The 15994-nt window shown below is 39.7% G+C and overlaps 1 protein-coding gene across 4 annotated transcripts in view; it reads left to right on the top strand.

Moving 5' to 3' along the window:
* The window catches only part of LOC124244034 (solute carrier family 23 member 1-like), a 53740-nt gene extending 37873 nt beyond the window's left edge, over nt 1-15867 (top strand). For all 4 annotated transcript variants that reach the window (XM_046670240.1, XM_046670241.1, XM_046670238.1 and 1 more), the window contains 4 exons: nt 13228-13392; nt 13805-13913; nt 14010-14105; nt 15460-15867. In XM_046670240.1, the coding sequence (XP_046526196.1) occupies nt 13228-13392; nt 13805-13913; nt 14010-14105; nt 15460-15719 (630 nt within the window). In that variant the 3' untranslated portion in view covers nt 15720-15867. The remainder of the gene's footprint in view (nt 1-13227; nt 13393-13804; nt 13914-14009; nt 14106-15459) is intronic.
* Nucleotides 15868-15994: the final 127 nt, after the last annotated feature.

Below are 15994 nucleotides of genomic sequence, written 5' to 3'. Positions count from 1 at the left end.
CTTTCTTTCCCTTTATCTTTAATGTGATAATTAAGTGTTTGCTAACCTGTTCTGATAGAGAGCTGCAATTTTCTGATTTTGTCTGCTTATTTGTCTCCTTGCTCAAGTCTTTGTAAACTCTTTCTTTTTTTTTTTTTCAAGTTATTAGGGCCTTCTTGATCATTTCTTATTGGGAGGGCACTTGTGGTGATGAATTCCCTCAGCTTTTCTTTATGTGGGAAAGTTTTTATTTCTCCATCCTATCTTAAGGATATTTTCACTGGATAGAGTATTCTTGGCTGAAAGTTTTTGTCTTTCAGAATTTTGATTATCATTCCACTCTTCCCTAGCATGTAAGGTTTCTGCTGAGGAATCCACTGAAAGCCTGATAGTGTTTCCTTTGTATATTATTTTCTTCTCCCTTGCTACCCTTGATATTTTTTCCAAGTCATTGGCTTTTGGCAGTTTTTACTAATATATGCCTTGGAGAAGGTTTTCTTTACATTGATGTAATTAGGAGTTCTGTTAACTTTGGTTACCTGTAATTCCAGCCCCTTCCCCAGATTTGGGAAGTTCTCAGCTACTATTTCTTTGAATAAGCTCTCTGCTTCTTTCTCCCTCACTTCTCCCTCTTTAATACCTATAATTTTTATGTTGCATTTCCTCATTGAGTTTGTTGATATTTCTCAGAGGATTTCTTCATTTCTTTTTAGTCCATCTTCATTTCTTTTTAGTCCATACTTCCATCTGAAGCATTTCTGTATTTCCGTCCTCTAAATTGCTAATTCTGTCCTCCATACTATAAGCTCTGTTATTTAAGGACTCCAGATTTTCCTTTATCTCATTCATTATGTTTTTCATCTCCAATATTTCTGGCTGCTTTTTTTTTTATACTTTCAATCTCTTTTTTGAATAATTCCCTCTGTTCATTAATTTTTTTCCTAATTTCACTGAACTGTCTTTCTGAGTTTTATGTAACTTATTCAGTTTTTTTATGATACCTATTTTGAGTTCTTTGTCACTTATATTGTAAATTTCTGTGACTTCATGATTGATTTCTGGGTGCTTGTCTTTTTTCTTCTGGTCTGGAGTGTTAATATACCTCTTCATACTATTTGATGGGGTGGATTTGTGTCTTTACATAGTGATAGTATCTGGTTGCATATCCACCAATTGCCATGGGGTGGGGGGCAGGAGCTGTGTATTCTAAGTCCACCATGATCCTTGGCAGCTGTGCCTGTCCTTTGGAAGCTGTGCTGGTAGGGCCTGTCTGCATTTGCCCACTGGCTGCCGCTGATTTACATATGTGCGCAGGCACTCTGGTGAGGGTCCTTTGATCCTACTGACTGGCCAAGCTGGTGCACCAGGAGTGGGGAGGTGCCCTCACTTTCATGTGCACAATCCCACAGGTGCTCCCACTCTCCACTCACTGTCTGCCCTTTTGGGCTGATTGACTTGGTGAAGACCCACCCTCTGATTGTTTAGCCACCTCGGTGTTGAGCGTTCCCACAGGCTGGGAGGCCACTCTGAGGTGAAGGTGTTCCTGTAGAAGCTCCCCTTTTCCCCTTCTTCTCTCAGAGCTACATGCAGTCACACACCCTAGATCACTGCCATTCGGGGAGGGAGAGGAGATCCCTTTAACTCCTTCCACTGCTTCTCAGGGGGTCCACCACCTCTACCTTCAGACGTATGGCTGCATGGGATCTCAGATGTGTATTATGTTGTGTGAACGTCCTCTGTTGTTTATGAGCATTCTTTTCATTGTATCTTAGAGAGTCTAAGGGAAGAGCTCACTTGGCGATGATGCAGACCTAACTCCTCTTGTTTGGTTCTTTTAACCTTTGTAGAAACTTATTTTATTTTAAAATCTACTGTGAGGGGGTGAAATGTACGTCCTTAGCATTCTCGCACTCCTAGCTACTCAAAAAGTCTATGAAAACCAGGTAAATAGCAATTAGTAGTGACCCTAGTGAAATAATCGATCCTCTGGAGAAATGAACTAGGAAAAAATTCACTTGTAAGATTCTTGATAGGACCAGTTAATGCTGTATAATACCATGGGAGGGGGCCTTGTCTCAGTTTCGTACCTAAATGAACCCCCATAGAGATTAAGGAGAAATCACAGTTTACAGATATTCCATAATAATTGCTTGTTGAGAAAATCTAATTTGTCCTGAGGAAATGTATCTACTACTAATAATGAAGAGACTTTTTATAGAGGGAACTTTTTGAAATGTAAATCACATCATGTCACCACCCTATTTAACACAGCTCTATCGAGTTTCTTTTGTCTTTGGATTTTTAGTTTTAATTGTGATAAAGTACACATAACATAAATTTACCATCGTAACCACTTCTAAGTGTACAGTTCAGTAGAGTTAAATACATTCAAATTGTTGTGCAGCCAATCTCCAGAACTCTTTTCATCTTGAAAATCTGAACCCTGAACCAGTTAAACAACTCCTTATTTCCCCCCTGCCCCAGCCCGTCAACCACCATTCTAGTTTCTGTGTTGATGAATTTGACTACTCTAGGTACCTCATATAAGTGGAATCATGCAGTATCATTTTGTGTGTGTGTGTGAGGAAGACTGGCCTTGAACTAACATCTGTTGCCCATCTTCCTCTTTTTTCCTTTTCTCTTCAAAGCCCCAGCACCCCAGTATATCCTAGTTGTAAGTCATTCTAGTTCTTCTATGGAGATGCTACCACAGCATGGCTTGATGAGCAGTGTGTAGGCCCGTGCCCAGGATCCAAATTAGTAAACCCTGGGCTACCAAAGAGGAGCATGCAAACTTAACCACTCAGCCATGGGGCCAGCCCCCAGTATCTGTCTTTTGTGTCTGGCTTATTTCACTTCATATAATGTCCTCAATGTTTATCCATGTTGTAGCAGGTGTCAGAATTTTCTTCCTTTTTAAGGCTGACTAATATGCCATAGTAGATATGTACCATGTTTAGCTCATGCTCTGTCCTTGGATTTTACTCTAACTCCTTTCTATGGCCCTTAAAGCCCCTCATGACAGAGCCTTTGCCTTACTCTCCATCCCATCTTCTATGTCTCTGTGTGTCACTGTGCTCCAGGTACACTGATTTTCCTTTTATCACCCCCAGCCATACTGAGATGTACTTGACATATAACCTTGTGTAAGTTTAAGGTATATGGTGTGTTTATTGAGTACACTTATATATTCCAGTATGATGACCACCATTAACACCTCTATCATGTTACATAATTACCACTTCTTTTCTGTGGTGAGAACACTTAAGATCTACTCTCTAAGCAACTTTCAAGTACATAATAGAGTACTGTTAACTAGAATCACAATCCCATGCATTAGGATCCCCAGAATTTATTCATCTTCTAACTGGAAATTGTACTCTTTGACAAACATTTCCCCATATCCTCCAGCCTACATCCCCTGGTAACCACCATTCTACTCTCTATTTCTACAGGTTTAGCTTTTTTAGATTCCACATATTAATAACAAAATATAGTATTTATTTTTCTCTGTCTGACTTCTTTCACCATGCATAATGCCCTCAAGGTCCATCCATATTGTCACAAGTGGCAGGATTTGCTTCACATTTTATGGCTGATTGTGATATGATATATATCTGGTGTGTGTGTGTGTATATATATATATATACCACATTTTCTTCATTCATCTATCAATGGATACTTAGGTTGTCCATATATTGGCTATTGTCAATAATGCTACAATGAACATGGGGGTGCATATATCTTTTCCAGTGAGTGTTTTCATTTTCTTCAGATAAATACCAGAAGTGGTATTGCTGGATCATATGGTAGTTCTATTTTTTAATTTTTAAGGAACCTCCATACTGTTTTCCACAATGGCTACACCAATTTACATTCCCACCAAGAGTCTACAAGGGTTCCCTTTTCTCCATATCCTCATCAAGACTTGTTATCTCATCTTTTTGATGATAACCATTCTAACAAGTGTGAGATAATATCTCATTGTGGTTTTGATTTGCATTTCCCTGATGATTAGAGAAGTTGAGCATACTTTTATGTACTTTTGGAAAAATATCTATTAAGTTCCCCTTCCCATTTTTTATTCATTCATTCATTTATTTATTATTGTGGTAACATTGGTTTATAACATTACATAAATTTCAAGTGTGCAACATTATATTTTGATTTCTGTGTAGATTACATGTTCACCACCTAAAGACTAATTACAATCCACCACCACATACACGTTGCTAATCACCCTTTTTACCCTCCTACCTCCCCTCTTCCCCTCTGGTAACCACAAATACAATCTCTGTTTCTATGTGTTTGTTTGTCATTGTTTTTATCTTCTACCTATGAATGAGATCATATGGCATTTGACTTTCTCCCTTAGACTTATTTCACTTAGCATAATACCCTCAAGGTCCATCCATGTTATCAGAAATGGCTGGATTTCATCATTTCTTATGGCTGCATAGTATTCCATTGTGTATATATACCACATCTTCCTACTTCATTTATCACTTAATGGGCATCTAGGCTGCTTCCAAGTCTTAGCTATTGTGAATAATACTGCAATGAACATAGGGGTACATGTATCTTGATGCATTTGTGTTCTTTGGATAAATACCCATCAGTGGAATAGCTGGGTCATATGGTAGTAATATTCTTGACTTTTTCAGGAATTTCCATACAGTTTCCCATAGTGGCTGCACCAGTTTGCACTCCCACCAGCAATGTATGAGTGTTCCCTTTTCTCCACATCTTCTCCAACACTTATTGTTTCTTGTCTTGTTAATTATAGCCATTCTGATGAGAGTGAGGTGATATCTCATTGTAGTTTTGCTTTGCATTTCCCTGATAGTTAATGATCTTGAACATCTTTTTGTGTGCCTGATGGCCATTAGTATATTATCTTTGGAGAAATGTCTGTTCAGACCTTTTGCCCATTTTTAATTGGGTTATTTTTTTGTTGCTGAGATGTATGAGTTCTTTGTATATTTTGGATATTAACCCCTTATCAGATATATGGTTTGAAAATATCTTCTCCCAATTGTTAGGTTGTCTTTTTGTTTTGTTGATGGTTTCCTTTGCTATGCAGCAGGTTTTAGTTTGATTTAGTCCCATTTGTCTATTTTTTCTATTGTTTACCTTGCCTGGTAAGACATGGTACTTGAAAATATGCTGCTAAGACTGATGTTGAAGAGCATATTGCCTACATTTTCTTCCAGAAGTTTAGTAATTCCAGGTCTTACATTCAATTCTTTAATACACTTTCAGTTAATTTTTGTGTTTGGTGTAAGATAATGGTCTACTTTCACTCTTTTGCACGTGGCTGTCCAGTTTGCCCAACACCATTTATCAAAGAGACTCTCTTTTCTCCATTGTATGCTCTTGGCTCCCTTGTCGAATATTAGCTGTCCATAAACGTGTGGGTTTATTTCTTGGCTCTTGATTCTGTTCCATTGATCTGTGTGTTTGTTTTTGTGCCAGTACCATGCAGTTTTGGTTACTACAGCTTTGTAGTATATTTTGAAACCTGGAGGTGTGATACCTCCAGCTTTGTTCTTTTTTCTCAGGATTCCTTTGGCTATTCAGGGTCTTTTGTTGTTCCATATATATTTTAGGACTCTTTATTCTATTTCTGTGGAAAATGTTGTTGGAACTTTGATAGTGATTGCATTGAACCTGTAGATTGCTTTAGATAGTATGGACATTTTAACTATGTTAATTCTTCCAATCCAAGAGCATGGTATACCTTTCCATGTCTTTGTGTCTTCTTCAATTTCTTTCAACAATGTTTTAGTTTTCAGGGTACAGATCTGTCACCTTTTTGGTGAAGTTTATTCCTAGGGGTTTTTTTTTCTTTTTTTTGCAATTTTAAATGGGATAGTGTTCTTAATTTCTCTTTCTTCTTCTTTGCTGTAAGTGTATAGAAATGCAACCGATTTTTGTATGTTGATTTTGTGTCTTGCAACTTTATGGTATTCCTTTCTTACTTCTAAAGGTTTTTTAGTTAATTCTTTAGGGTTTTCCCTATATAAAATCATGTCATCTGCAAATGTGACAGTTTTACTTCTTCCTTTCTAATTTGGATCTCTTTTCTTTCTTTTTCCTGCCTGATTGCTCTTGCTAAGACTTCTAATACTATGCTAAATAAGATTGGTGAAAGTCGGCATCCTTGTCTGGTTCCTGTTCTTAGAGGGATAGCTTTCAGGTTTTCTCCACTGAGAATGATATTAGCTGCGGGTTTGTCATATATGGCCTTTATTATGTTGAGGTACTTTCCTTCCATACCCATTTTATTCAGAGTTTTTATCATAAATGGATGCTGTATCTTGTCAAATGCTTTCTTTGCATCTATTGAGATGATCGTGTGATTTTTATTCTTCATTTTGTTAATGTGGTGTATCATGTTGGTTGATTTGTGGATGTTGAACCATCCCTGCATCCCTGGAATAAATTCCATTTGATCATGGTATATGACCTTTTAATGTACTATTATATTTGATTTGCTAGCATTTTGTTGAGGATTTTTGCATCAACAATCATCAGTGATATTGGCCTGTATTTTTCTTATTCTATGGTGTTGTCGACTGGTTTTGGTATCAGGGTAATGTTGGTTTCATAGAATCAGTTAGGAAGCTTCTTCTCCTCTTAAATTTTTTGGGAGAGCTTGAGAAGGACAGGTATTAAGTCTTCTTTGAATGTTTGGTAGAATTCACCAGGGAAGCCATCTGGTACTGCTTTTATTTTTGGGGAGGTTTTTGATCATTGTTTCGGTCTCCTTACTGGTGATCCAATCAGTCATTCAAAGTTTCTATTTCTTCTTGTTTCAGCTATGGAAGGTTGTATCATTATAAGAATTTATCCATTTCTTCTAGATAATCCAATTTGTTGGCATATAGCTTTTTGTAGTATTCTCTTATAATCTTTTGTATTTCTGAGGTGTCCATTGTAATTTTTCCTCATTAATTTCTGATTTTATTTATTTGAGGCTTCTCTCTTTTTTTCTTGGTGAGTCTAACTAAAAGTTCATCAATTTTGTTTATCTTTTCAAAGAATCAGCTCTTGGTTTCATTGATATTTTTCTGTTGTCTTTTAAATCTCTATTTCGTTTATTTCTGCTTTGATTTTTATTATTTTCATCCTTCTACTGTTTGGGAGCATTTTTTCCCCTTCTTTTTCCAGTTCCATTGTTAGATTGTTTATTTGAGATTTTTCTTGTTTGTTGAGGTAGGTCTGTATTGCTATAAACTTTCCTCTTAGAACCACTTTTTCTGTATCCCACAGATTTTGGCATGTTGTATTTTCATTTTTATTTGTCTCCATGTATTTTTTAATTTCTCCTTTGATTTCTTCACTGACCCAACCATTGTAGCATTTTGTTTAATCTCCACATATTTGTGACTTTCTGATTTCTTCCTATAGTAGTTGATTTCTATTTTCATGCCTTTGTGGTCAGACAAGATGCTTGGTATTATTTCAATCTTACTAAATTTACTGAGACTTGTTTTGTGGCCTAATATGTGATCAATCCTGCAGAATGTTCCATGTGCATTTGAAAAGAATGTGTATTCTGTCGTTTTGGGGTAGAATGTTCTGTATATATCTACTAAGACCATATGCTCTCATGTGTCATTTAAGGCTGATATTTCCTTACTTGTATTCTGTTTGGATGATCTATCCACTGGTGTAAGTGGAAAGTTAAAGTCTCCTACTATTATTGTGTTACTGTCTATTTCTCATTTTATGTCTGTTATAGTTGTTTTATATATTTAGCTGCTCCTATGTTGGGTGCATAGATATTTATAAGTGTTATATCTTCTTGTTGGATTGTTCCCTTTATCATTATGTAGTGCCTTTCTTTGTCTCTTGTTACAATTTTGTTTTAAAGTCTATTTCTTTTGATGTAAGTATTGCTACCCCAGCTTTCCTTTCTTTGTTATTTGCATGGAGTATCTTTTTCCATCCCTTCACTTTCAGTTTGTGAGTGTCTTTAGGTCTAAAGTGGATCTCTTGTATCCAGCATATATATAGGTTTTGTTTTTTTATCCAATTAGCCACCCTATGCTGTTTGACTGCAGCATTTAGTACATTGACATTTAAAGTAGCTATTGATAAATATGTACTTATTGCCATTTTGTTACTTTTTTTCTGGGTGTTTTAGTAGTTCTTCTCTGTCCCTTTCTTCTTCTCTTGCTCTCTGCCCTTGTGGTTTGATGGCTTTCTTTAGTATTATGTTTGGGTTCCTTTCTCTTAATTATTTCGGTATTTATTATAGGTTTCTGGTTTGTGATTACCAGGAGGTTCATATATAATAATCTATGTATATAGCAATCTATATTAAGTTGATGGTCTCTTTTGTTTGACCTCTTTCTAAAAGCTCTACTCTTTTACTCCCCTCCTCCCACATTTTGTTTTTGATATCATATCTAACCTCTTATTTTGTGTGTGTATATCCATTACCCTCTCATCATTGAAGTAGGTAATTTTAGTACTTTTGTCTTTTGACCTTCATATTATCTTCGTTGGTGGTTGACCTACTAACTTTACTGTATTTTTGCCTTTACCAGTGATTTTATTGCCTTTTTTATTTTTTGATAGTTTTCTTATTCCTCTTTGTGGTCTTTTCTTTCCCACTTAAGTCCTTTCAGCATTCCTCACAGAAGTGGTTTCCTGGTGATAAACTCCTTTAATTTTTGCTTGTCTAGGAAACTCTTTATCTCTCCTTGCATTCTGAATGATAACCTTGCTGGGTAGAGTATTCTTGGCTGCAGGTTTTTTCCTTTCAGCCCTTTAAATATATCATGCCACTCCCTTCCAGCTTGTAAGGTTTCTGCTGAGAAGTCAACTAATAGCCTTATGGGGTTTCCTTTTTACGTCACTTCTTGCCTTTCTCTTGCAGCTTTTAGGATCCTCTCTTTATCTTTGATTTTGGAAATTTTAATTATAATGTGTCTTGGTGTGGGCCTCTTTGGGTTTATCTTGTTTGGTGCTCTCTGTGCTTGGTACCTGGATGTCTGTTTCCTTCCTTAGGTTAGGAAGGTTTTCAGCTATTACATTTTCAAATAGATTCTCTGACCCTTTGTCTCTCTCTTCTCCTTCTGGGATACCTATAATATAAATGTTAGTGTGCTTGATGTTGTCCCAGGGTTCCCTTAGGCTATTCTTGTTCTTTTTAATTCTTTTTTCTTTTATCTGTTCAGCTTGGGTGATTTCCTCTAGTCTTTCAACCAGCTTGCTGATCCATTCTTAGGTATCATTTACTCCACTATTGAGACCCTCCAGTTAATTTTTCATTTCCAGTATTGTATTCTTCATTTCTGATTGGTTGTTTTTCATATTTTCCAATTCTTTGTTGATGTTCTCACTGAGTTCTTCCATTCTTTTCTCAAGATCAGTGAATATCCTTATGACTTATTGTTTGAACTCTGTGTCAGGTAGATTATTTATTTCTGTTTCATTTAGTTATTTTTCTGGGGTCTTTTCCTGTTCCCTTGTTTGGAAAGTATTCCTTTGCCTCTTTGTTTTGCTTCTTTCTATGTACTTATATATATATATAATATATATATATAATATACATTATAATATATATAAGTATATATATACTATGTGGGTCAGCTATGTCTCCTGATCTTGGAGAGGTGGACTTATGTAAGAGATGCCTCATGAAGCCCAGCAGTTTGCTTCCCTCTTGTCACCAGTACCAAATGTTACAGGGGTGTCCCCTGTGTGAGCTACGTGTGTCCTTCTTTTGTGGCAGGGAGGCTAGGCTGTCCCCCCTGCCAGCTGGTTGTAATGATCAGCTGCATGTGGTTGCTATGGACCCTTCAGGCACTTTTTCAGGTTTGGGGAGCCCCAGCACATTTGGGTACAATGTATAATAGCACATTACTGTTGAAGTTTTTCTGTCAATTGAGTAGGCCCCCAGTGTGGCTGGCTGCTAGGCTCAGGGGCTTACAATTTATATAGGCCACTGGCCTGCTAAGCTGTTGTCAGCTGTCTCAGGATTGTAGCTGAGTGGGGCTGGCCCCAGGCATAGGAGCAACCAATTGTTTCAGGCTTTGGAAGTGGGGCTGGTCCCCTATGTGGCTGTTTAAGAAGCACAGGTCTTCTGCTGCTGACAAGCCCCATGCCCCACAGGTCCACACACACTGTAAACACAGTCCTGGTCCATGCACATGTCCTGACCTCCTGAAGCAGACCCAGTTGTACCACTGCAGAGGCCCCCACACACTCTACCTGCACACACCCTGCCCTGCAGAGGCAGACCCACTTGCCTGCCTGCAGAGGCTCCAGGGACCCAGTCTATGCAGGCCAAGAAGTTGCCCAAGGGCTTGCTGTTGGGAGAGGCCAGTCCCTAGGGTGGGCTGCCTGCCCTGGCTGAGCTGTATTAAATTAGTGCCATAGTGGGTGGGGCAGACCCCTGGGCCAAGAGGCCAGGGGAAGAACTCCAATGGTATCTGCCAGTGTGTGTCAGCATGCCTGTACTAGGTTACAATAATGGCTGCAACCAATGTCTCAGTCCCTGAAGAGCTCTCACCTCTCACCAAGAGGTGCCCAGAGCCTATCAGCTGAGTCTCTTTCAAGAAAAGACTGTGCACCTTTCTTTCTGGGTGACTTTAGGTTGCTTTCTGAAATGGGTGAATTTGTGTGTGGGCCTCTTAAAAGCTGACTTTTTTTTGCTTATGTCTGATATCTATTCGGGGGGTATTCTCCATTGTAGTTAATAGCTGGCAAAGCCCAATATTATGACATGTCTCAATTGTGCTGAGTCCGAAGAATGCTTATAGTGGCATCAATCTCTCACTCAGGTTCCCCTCTCCTCCAGGCAAGGCTTCATACCTTAGGATTGCTCCCAGCCAGCCATGAAGCTCTGTGGCTCACAAAAGTAGCCTTTTTTCTCCCAAGAAAAGAATTTCTGCCTCTTCCATCTCTGTCAGGATGGTTCCCTATTGCTGGGGTTATTTTTATCCAGTTTTCAGTGCTCTCTCAGGAGTAATTATTCTAAGAATAGTTGTAAATTGGTTGAGTTTGTGGGAGGAGGTGAGTTCAGAGTCTGCCTACACCATCATCTTGACACCAACCTCGTCTGCCCATTTTTAAATCACTTTTTTTGTTACTATTGAGTTGTAAGAGTCTTTTATACATTCGCATTTTAAATCCTTATCTGATATATAGTTTGAAAATATTTTCTCCCATTTCAAAGATTGTCTTTTCATTTTGTTGATTGTTTCTTTTGCTGTGCAGAAGCTTTTTGGTTTGATGTAGTCCCACTTGTTGATTTTCACTTTAATTGCTTGTGCTTTGGCTATCATATCCAAAAAAGTCACTGGTGAGACCAATGTCAAGGAGCTCTCTCTCTGTTTTCCACAAAGAGTTTTATGGCTTCAGGTCTTACATTTAAGTCTTTAATCCATTTCAAGTTAAATTTTGTGAGTGGTGTAAGATAGGGGTCCAATTTCATTTTTCTGTGTGTGGTTATCCAGTTTTGCCAATACCATTTATTGAAGAGACTATCCTTTCTCCATCGAGTATTCTTGGTTCTCTTGTCAAATATAAGTTGTCTGTATAGGCAGGGGTGATTTGTTGGCTCTTGATTCTGTTCCATTGGTCTACATGTCTATTTTTATGCCAGTACCCTACTGTTTTCATTACTATAGCTTTGCAGTATAGTTTGAAATGAGGAATTGTGATGCCTCTAGCTCTATTGTTCTCTCTCAGGATTGCTTCAGCTATTCAGGGTCTTTAGTGGTTACCTATGAATTTTAAGATTTTATTTTCTATTTCTGTGGAAAATGTCATTGGAATTGTGATACGGATTGCATTTAATCTATAGACGGCTTTGGGTAGTTTTGGCATTTTAACAATATTAATTCTTCAGATCTGTAAACATGGATATCTTTCCATTTATTTGTCTCTCCCTCAATTTCTTTCATCAGTCTTATAGTTTTTAGGGTACAGATCATTCATTTCCTTGGTCAAATTTATTCCTAAGTATTTTATTATTTTTAATGCTACTGTGAGAGGATTGTTTCCTTTATTTCTTTTTCAGATATTTTGTTGTTAGTGTACAGAAATGCAACTGATTTTGGTATGTTGGCTTTTGTGTCCTGCAACTTTACTGATTTTTTGCTTGGTTCTAACAGTTACTTGGTTGAGTCTTTTTTACACATTTTCTACACATGAGATCATATCATCTGCAAATAAAGACAATTTTACTTCTTCCTTTCTCATTTGGATGCCTTTTATTTCTTTATCTTACTTCATTGCTCTTTCTGGGACTTCCAGTACTATGTCGTTACACTACTAAGTTGAATAGGAGTAGTGAGAGTGGGCACACTTGTCTTCTTCCTGACCTTAGAGAAAAAGCTTTCAACCTTTCACTGTTGAGCATGATGTTAGCTGTGGGTTTGTCACATATGACCTTTATCATGTTGAGGTATATTCCTTCTATACCAAATTTGTTGAGAATATTTATCATAAATGGATGTTGGATCTTATCAAATGCTTTTTTGGCATCTGTTGAGATGATCATATGATTTTTTATCTTTCTTTGTATTAGTGTGGTGTATCACATTGATTGATTTGCAGATGTTGGACCATCCTTGCATCCCTGGAATAAAACCCAGTTGATCATGGTGTATGATCTTTTTAATGTGCAGTTGAAATCGGTTTGTTAATATTCTGTTGAGAATTTTTACATCTACATTCATCAAGGATGTTGGGTGTAGTTTTATTTTCTTGTAGTGTCCTTATTTGGCTTTGGTATCAGGGTAGTACTGGCCTCATACAATGAGTTTGCAAAGTAAACATTATTAATCCCTTTTGATAAATGTAGATGCTGACATTTGGAGAGGTTAGGTAATGTACCTAAAGTCACACAGATAGTTAGAGACAGAGCTTGGATTGGCTCTCAAACCTCTATTCTTAAGCATGGGAGAAATGCCTCCCCAAGAGAGAATTTCTGGTCCATTGTAAAGACTTCTTAGAGGAGGAGTATTTAAGTCAGGACTTGAAAACAAATGTGAGCACAGCAGAGTTGAGAGGTGAGGGCAGAGGCCAGGATCAAAGGTCATATCCTTATACATTCTCAAACCCCATGTGGGAGCAGAGGGGGGCCATTTTGGGGTTGGGAGGTGCTGTTCTCTCAAATCAACTGGAGTGATGTTTCAGTTGTCCTGGGAGCAGGGCAGAGACCTCTGGGGCATGTGGCCTGGCTGGTGCTGAGCTCCTTGTCCTCCATCTCCTTGAGCACTGTAGGTGGGGAGCAGAATGGTGATTGTTGCTGCAGGCTGTGTGCTGCTCCTGATGGGAGTATTTGGGAAGATTGGGGCTGCATTTGCAACTATCCCAACACCTGTGATCGGAGGCATGTTCCTGGTGATGTTCGGGGTCATCGCTGCTGTGGGAATTTCCAATCTGCAGGTGAGGCGAGGCAGCTTTGGAAAAGGAGCAGCATTGCATGCCCTGAAAGGAGCCCATGGGGACTGAGATGAATGGAACAGGGCTGGGGCAGGGGTGAGTAAGAGGAGGGGATCCTTGGTCTCAGGAACCACCCTTGCCCCTAAATCGAAGAAATAAATAGCCAGAAGCATCCAAACTTCTGACAAACAGAAATTGCATCAGCTTGAACTGGATTATGTAAACCACTCAACTCCCAAGGTCAAGTGGGAATTGGGGCCTGGCTTGTCTGCTGAAAGCATGTGTCACTCTGAGTCCAGCCTCGCTCCCCACCTCTGGTAGTGGTGGGAGGGGAGGGGGCATTTGAGGATATTAGACTGATATGCAGTACAGATGCTGATGGTTGTGGGCTGCCACGGGGCCCTCTCTCCTGCAGTACGTGGACATGAACTCATCCAGGAACATTTTTGTCTTTGGCTTCTCCATCTTCTGTGGGCTTGCCGTTCCCAACTGGGTGAACAAGAACAGTGAGAAGCTCCAAACAGGTGATTCTCCCTCCTCTAGACTGTGACCACTCCAAGGGCAGATCCAGTGGGGCCCTTTGTCCCTGGGAATCCCCATCACTTTTGTCTCTACTCTAGGGATTCTCCAACTGGACCAGGTCATCCAGGTGCTGCTGACCACGGACATGTTTGTAGGCGGATTTCTGGGCTTTCTACTGGACAACACCATCCCAGGTAAGGCTCACCTTCCCTCTATAAGCCAGAAATTCAGGTACATGGTAAACATTTGGGCCACTCACATTACTTCTCAGCCCCTGATGTGGCCAGCCATCTTAGGCTGGCCACAGCATACCTTGAGGAGACCCTGGGTCTGGGTGTGGTGTACTGGCATTTATTAGGTTCCTAGGGTTGCCATAACAAAATACCAAAGACTGGGGTGCTTAACCAAGTGAAATGTATTTTATTACAGTCTAGAGGCTGGAAGTCTGTGATCATGGTTTTGGCAGGGTTGGTTTCTCCTGATACCTCTCTCCTTCCCTGCAGATGCCCACCTTCTTGTAGTGTCCTCACATCCCTTTTCCTCTGGTTATGTGCATCCCTGGTGTCTCTCTCTTTGTTCTAATTTTCTATTCTTAGAAGGATGCCAGTCAGATTAGATTAGGGCCCACTCTGAAGACCTCATCTTTAACTTAATCACCTCTTTCAAGGTTCTGTCTCCACACACAGTCACATTCTGAGGTATGGGGGGTTAAGGCTTCAACATATGACTTTTGGGAGTACACAGTTCACACCATAACAAGGCCCTAAGGTGAGAAATACACCAGAAGCGGGGAAAAAAAAAAAACACAAGCTCATCCTCAGAGCCTGCAGTCTAGTTGTTGAGGGAGAGAATACAAGTATTCATTCATTCATTGATCCGTTCATTCATTTTTTTAATAAAAACCCATTGAGCACTTGCTGTATTCCATATGGCATGTATCGAGAATACAAGGAGCAGAAAGACATGCCTCTGCCTCCCAGAGACCCAAGGCGAACAGGAGAGAGAGACAAGAAAACAGACAATTACAACTCTGGTTAATAACTGTGATGATGAACCGAGTGAGTCCATAAGTGCTGAGGACATTGAAGGTGAAGAGTGCAGAGCTGCCATCACTGACGGCTTTCAGTCCTCCCTTCTGGATCCTCCTACGGCCTCTTGACAGGCCCTCTAGGACAGCCCCTGCCTCATGGTATTCTGTTTTCCACATTTCTTCTCTCTACCACATGTAAAATGCATCTTCATTTCAGAAACATTAAATGTGGAAAGGCCCACTCCTGAAGATGAGGAAAGGATGGTGTTTCATATAAGATTGTGCCCCGGAGCTCTGGATCACATCAGCCCCACAGGGGGATCTCAGGGAATGCTTGATGAGCTGAGCTGTGATTCTTGAGATGGGCTTGGAGGAGGAGGAGGGGGCCCTTTTGGCAGGTGGAGGGTAGTGACAGGAGACCTCATGAGTGCCTGCAGAGGGTGCTGGAGGCTCCCTCCAGCCCATGTCTGCCCAGCTCTATCAGGGCTCAGTCTTGACTGCTCACTGTCTCCTGTTAGGAAGTCTGGAGGAGAGAGGCCTCCTGACATGGGATCAAATCCATGAGGAGTCTGAGGAGACTGCGAAGGTGTCAGAGGTCTACGGCCTCCCCTGTGGGATTGGCACAAAGTTCTGCACTTCCTCCTATACCCGGTACCTCCCCTTCTGGCCCAAACTGGAACATCGTGGGAGAGCTGAGGTGGGAGCGTGCCAGCTTACCCTCTACTCCCAGGATTCCTCAGGAGAGTGCCTCAAAGTTGCCACAGAAACCAAGATGTAAGGAGAACTCTCTGCACTGTGGGTTGGAATGTAAATTGGTAAAACCACAATGGAAAACAGTATGGAGGATCCTCAAAAATTTAAAAATAGCCACATGACCCAGCAATTCCACTTCTGGGTATTTATCTGAGGAAAATAAGAACACTAATTCAAAAACATATATACATCCCCATGTTCATTCCAGCATTATTTACGATAGCCAAGATACGGAAACAACGTATGTCCATTGATGGATGAAGATAGTGTGGTGTCTATATATATATGTATGTATGTATA

This window comes from Equus quagga, chromosome 8 (assembly GCF_021613505.1).
Source record: "Equus quagga isolate Etosha38 chromosome 8, UCLA_HA_Equagga_1.0, whole genome shotgun sequence".
Taxonomy (NCBI): domain Eukaryota; kingdom Metazoa; phylum Chordata; class Mammalia; order Perissodactyla; family Equidae; genus Equus; species Equus quagga.
Note: the sequence above shows the minus strand (reverse complement) of the source record. Positions and strands in the feature narration are given on the sequence as shown.